Source organism: Ananas comosus, linkage group 4, assembly GCF_001540865.1.
Source record: "Ananas comosus cultivar F153 linkage group 4, ASM154086v1, whole genome shotgun sequence".
Lineage (NCBI taxonomy): Eukaryota > Viridiplantae > Streptophyta > Magnoliopsida > Poales > Bromeliaceae > Ananas > Ananas comosus.
Window position 1 is genome coordinate 1,808,070 of NC_033624.1, and position 5,213 is coordinate 1,813,282.

Sequence of the window (5,213 nt, forward strand, 5' to 3'; positions counted from 1 at the left end):
GACACACACACACACACACACACACACACACAAGCTTCATCCAATGCACTTGGAAAGCACTTTTGGGGCCGCTTACTTTTGAACAATGATTACCGACCGTTTTTAGAGTAAGTGGTAAAAGGCTTGGTGGTTGGTACCCGAGATCCCAGTTCGAATCCTAGTTGATTCACATTTCCAGCTAAGTTTATTTCTAAATGAAATAAACGAAGCGGGTAGCGTGCTACCTATCTCTCAAAAAAAAAAAAAAAAAAAAACTTTTGAACAGTGATTTTTTATATTATTAGCAACTTTTTTGTGAAGAATAGGCAAAGCCTATATGGGGTGGTGGTCCACTATGGTTTTGTCATTCATGTAATCTATCAAGCACTAGAAGGACAGGAACATTTCATTTTCTTTTGACCTATAGTCCATGTTGCATATAACTAAAGAGAATATGTGGTTTACACCAAGGAAGAGACACTGTTTAAGTTACTAATAGACAAAGGAAATAGCAAAACCAACCAAAGAGCTATTAGCTAGCTCCTAAAAAATAATAAATAAATAAATAAATAAATGCCTTCTATCTCCTACATGTATAGAACAACACAAAAGAACAAGCAGTAAAATTTACTTGAGCTTCCAAGGCCTGGAATGTAGTTTCAGCTTTCCACCTTTCCCTCATTTGAACCTAAGTGCCCATTTGGCGCGACTTTAGAATAACTCCTCTAATTCGAGACGGAATAATCTTCTATTTTGGCAAACAAAATGTTTAAAGCTTTTGTAGTAGCAAGCGATTGATCGGGTGTCTGAGGATATAAAAAAATAGAAATTTTAGTTTGAATCTTCTATTTCTGTCACAGTAAGAAGTACTAATATAAATTAGAAGATGCTAATATTTATTCGTATAAAACTTTTTTAAAAGCTCCATTGTGGCCCAACTACCTAGCATACGATAAAGGGGTGAGGAATGCAACTTTTTAATAGCTTTAAGACGATGATGTATTAATATTGACCGTCCAAATGCATTAGAAATGTTTCAGAGCCTAATTAACTTTATTTGTTACAATAGAAGCAAAAGATCAAGAATAAAAACATTTGCTCGTGAAATTCGAAAACTTTATTTTACCTTTCTGTCATTATAAAAAATTCTAAATATTTTAATTTTGCCGACGCATAAATCTTATTTTTCGAAAGATTCACTTGAGAAGTCCGATCAAGAAGAAACTAGATCTACAAAGTAAATCAATTTATCTGCCCTGTTTCTACAAACAAATTAAACATGCCTTTTTTTTAAAAAAAAATTACAATTTAACCATGGATTAAGCCAGTTATTAATTACCGTCTACATCATTCGAATCCTCCTCGCCGCACTAATCACGCATCAACCTCAATTTCAAAAAAAAAAGAAAAAAAAGAAAAAAAAAGAAAAAAAAGATTGTGGGCCACCACAAGCCCATGTTATTGGATGCCTCCCCTCTTGTCCCGTAGCTCTAGCACGCCACCCTGTCCGAACCCAACGTTCCTCCAACCACGACGCGCCACGTGGATCACAAATCCCTACTGGGACTTTTTAGGTGAAAAACGTACGGAGACCCTCAACTATAGACAGTTTAGAATCAGCCCCACCCCCACATAACTTTCAAAATTTTGTTAGATTTAGTAGTTGTTCGTTTGAAATTTCACAACCTTTAACTAAATTTTTCAAGGTGTGTAAAGATGAAGGGGTAGTTTCAGATGAGGCTATCGTTGAGGGGGTATGCATACAATTTAATCGTCTTCTTAATCCTACCACGCACACTCTAAAACCCTCAGTTCGAGACCCGCACCTAATTCCTCAAATCCCTTCGACAATGGCGATCGCCCCCTCCACTCACGCGCAGCTCCTCTCCTCCTCCCTCGCCTTCTTTCTCCTCTTGTTCATACCATCTCGCTCCTCCGCTCTAGGGTTTAGGACCTCGGCCATATCGTCGGCGCCGAGCGCTCTCCCGCGACTCCCCAGGTACGTCGCGCTCCCGCCGACTCTGGCCCCGGACGTGATGCCGCGCTTCCCCTCCCCCGGCGCCGGCGGTGGAGTGGGGGCGGCGCCGGCGAGCTCGCTCCCGACCATCCCCTCGAGCCCGAGCCCGCCCAACCCCGACGCGCTCCCGCAGCCCGACTCGGACATCGCCCCGCTCGGCGCCGCCGCCTCCGCCGCCGCGGCGCCCGCCGCGGGTGGGGCGGCGTTGGCCGCCGCGGTGGTGGCCGCGTGGTGGTGCTTGGGGAACCACGGGAGGTGAGGGTTGGGTGTGTCGGGGAGCTTTTTTGTGATTAGATTAATCTTTTTGNTTTTTTTTTTTTTTTTTTTTTTTTTTTTTGAGGGAAATGGGGGTTGGAGAATGTTATAATTTTGTTTGATTGAGTATATGGTTGGTTGGAATAAAGTTGGTGAAATTGATGTGTTTGTAACCGCATGCGGATTCAAATATATTGTTCGGTTTGATAAATTTGAATTTAACTATAGCCGTTGAAATTACATGCTCAATTGCCGCAGTTGAAATTACGTCCAAGTTGATTATAGTTTCAACTATAATTATTGAGAAAAGAAAAAACACTTTGAACAATACATAAGCTTAATTTTCTAATTATTTTTAAATATTTTTTTATATTAGGAATTATTTTATCACCTCCATGTATAGAGTGATAAAATTTAGAAATGTAGCTTTTTAATTGTATGCAATAAATATATTATTTATAGCTACAATATTTTTAATTATTTCACCCACACAAGAAACAGAAGGTTGTAAATGTTGCATTTTCAAATGTATATATTTTTAACTATACTATATTTATAACTACAATCAATTAAATAGTGCCTAAACAGTTAAAAGAATTATTATTTGCACACTCAAAAGTTGGGTGTAAATTTTACAGCAAATCAATCCAAAATTTTTAGATTATTTTTAAAAACTTTTAGTATTAAAAAATAAAAATTTGATAACATTAGTGTGAAAAAAATTAATCCTTGAATTAAGAAAAAGCGAGATTTAAGAACTACTTTCAAATGAACAGGTAGAAATGCTCAATGGCTAATTATTTATCTTTTCTAAAAATAATAATGTATGTTTCATTGAGTGATAATATTTAACTTGCACATCTTACCCTTGTGAATCAAATATTCTTACTATTTGAATCAATTGAATTATTTTTTGTTGATAATTAATGTTTTATTATTTGATTATTGGTAGCAATGAATGTTTTTAGTGGTCTATTCTAGAGAGTAGCATTTCTTCTCTAAAAATATGCTTTATAATTACTTCTACTATTGTGGGCCACACTCCTAGAAAGGACATTTATACTTTTTAATAATAGCTAAAAGTGAAAAAGTTTCACTAAAAGAAGTCTCTCATAAAAAAAGGGGTGCATTCTCTCTCTTTCTCAACACAAAAAAAGAAAAAGAAAAGAGGAGTTGTTGATCCATTTTAATGATGGAGAAGACCCCTGCTCCCTCTAACTACTAAATAAAAATATACATATATAACACCAAAAGGAAGTTTCAATTTAAAAAAAAAAAAAAAAGGCCCATCCTTATGAGTTATGGCTCCTAAACTATTGAAATTATTATACTGTGGAAAACTGGTCAATCATGGGCTAATGCTAATGAGCTGGTCATGGGTTAAATAATTCTAAATTTAAAAAGAAAAATAAGGGGTGGTATGGGTGGTCACATCCAATTGGTGAACTAGGTCCAAGAAATAATTTACCAATTGGCTATCGTTTGGTTCGGGGATAAGAAAAAAGTGACTATTCCAGGGATAGGTATAAATTAAGATATAAGCGGGAATTAGATCAATTTTACGTTTGGATGAAAATTAGATTATTCCTGCGAATAAAAAAAATAGCGTTTGGTTAGGTAAGATGGAATAAGAAAGATAATGGGTTTTGTAAATAAAAAATAATGATATTATCCACTTATTATATTTGAATTTGAATTTTTAAATTTTTAAATTTATATTTCTAAATTTAAAATTTTAACTTTGAAATTTAAAATCTCAAATTTTAAATTCAAAATTTTAAATTTTAAATTTCAAACTTTAAATTTAAGATCAAATTTAAATTTGAAAAATATAAAATATCAAATTTTAAATTTCAAATTAAAATATCAAAATTTAAATTTAAATTTTTAAATTATAAACTTTAATTTTGAGATTATAAATTATAAATTTTAAAAATTTAAATTTTTAATTTTTAAAATTTTAAAATAAGAATAGGGGTGGGAACAATTAATAAAAATAATTTATTATAATAAATTTATAAATTTTTTTAAAATTCTACTTAAACTTAAATTTAATAAAAAGAATTTATTATAATATTTAAATATAATTTATTATAAATTTTATTATAATATTTAAATATAAATAATATGTAATATAGTACAATTAATAATTTTATAATAAAAATAATGTATTATAATATATAACATATTATATTTATATAATTTAGTTTAATTCAATTTATAATTTTAATTAAGTTGAAATTAAGCATTGGAATAGCACTATTCTACCAAAATGGTAGAATAGCAAATTTCTTGCTATTCCGGAATAACCGGGAAATGCAAGGTTTGACCGGAAAAATATCCCAGCCAAATTTTACTCCGTTTGGTGGAATAGCGGTGATAACTTTCGTTATCCCCGCTTATCCTGCGATCCAAACGGGCCTAAAAGGACACAGTGAGAGCTCATTTCTTGATAAAATAAAATATGCCTATATTTAATAATTCCAATTTAACAAATAGCACAGACAAGGCCCATAATAGATGTTTGGTACTGAATAATAAGAGTGTCATCACGAGGCAATCATAAACATGGCTTCTTTTTTTTCTTTTTTTCTTTTTTTTTTTGGCTTGGATTCATCATCATTGTCCCGTTTTCTATTTAACTATAGCTTTCCACCCCAAGTGTTCATTTTTAATAGTTTATATCTGTTGCGCACATGAGAGTAGTTTAATTCAATTATTTTTGGCTCAAGTGTCATGAGAATGCAAGCAACCCACTACTCTCCTATCCAACTTATTTAATATCACATTTCAATTGCGGTTCAACTTCTCCCATTTTTTTTTGACTCTTTTTCAACCTCGCACTTTTTGGTTTCTAGAGATACTTATAAATTAAAAGGCAATTAAAAGAGTTTGCTAATTTTTGTATTTCGTTCATATAAAGGCTATTGTTGGACCCTTTTCTATCAAATTTGGATTTTTA

At 33.0% G+C, this 5,213-nt stretch overlaps 1 protein-coding gene across 1 annotated transcript; it reads left to right on the top strand.

Moving 5' to 3' along the window:
* On the top strand, window positions 317–2,473 carry LOC109708727. The gene is made up of 2 exons (XM_020230546.1): window positions 317–337; window positions 1,554–2,473. Exons 1-2 carry the CDS (start codon window positions 317–319, stop codon window positions 2,253–2,255), a joined length of 723 nt encoding a protein of 240 aa, XP_020086135.1. The 3' UTR covers window positions 2,256–2,473.

Bases quoted from the DNA above. Each gene is read 5' to 3' on its own strand.
- LOC109708727 (XM_020230546.1), top strand. From the start codon at position 317: ATGGGGTGGTGGTCCACTATG. The intron at 338-1,553 runs GTTTTGTCATTC...GGGACTTTTTAG, and splicing joins TGGGGTGGTGGTCCACTATG to GTGAAAAACGTACGGAGACC.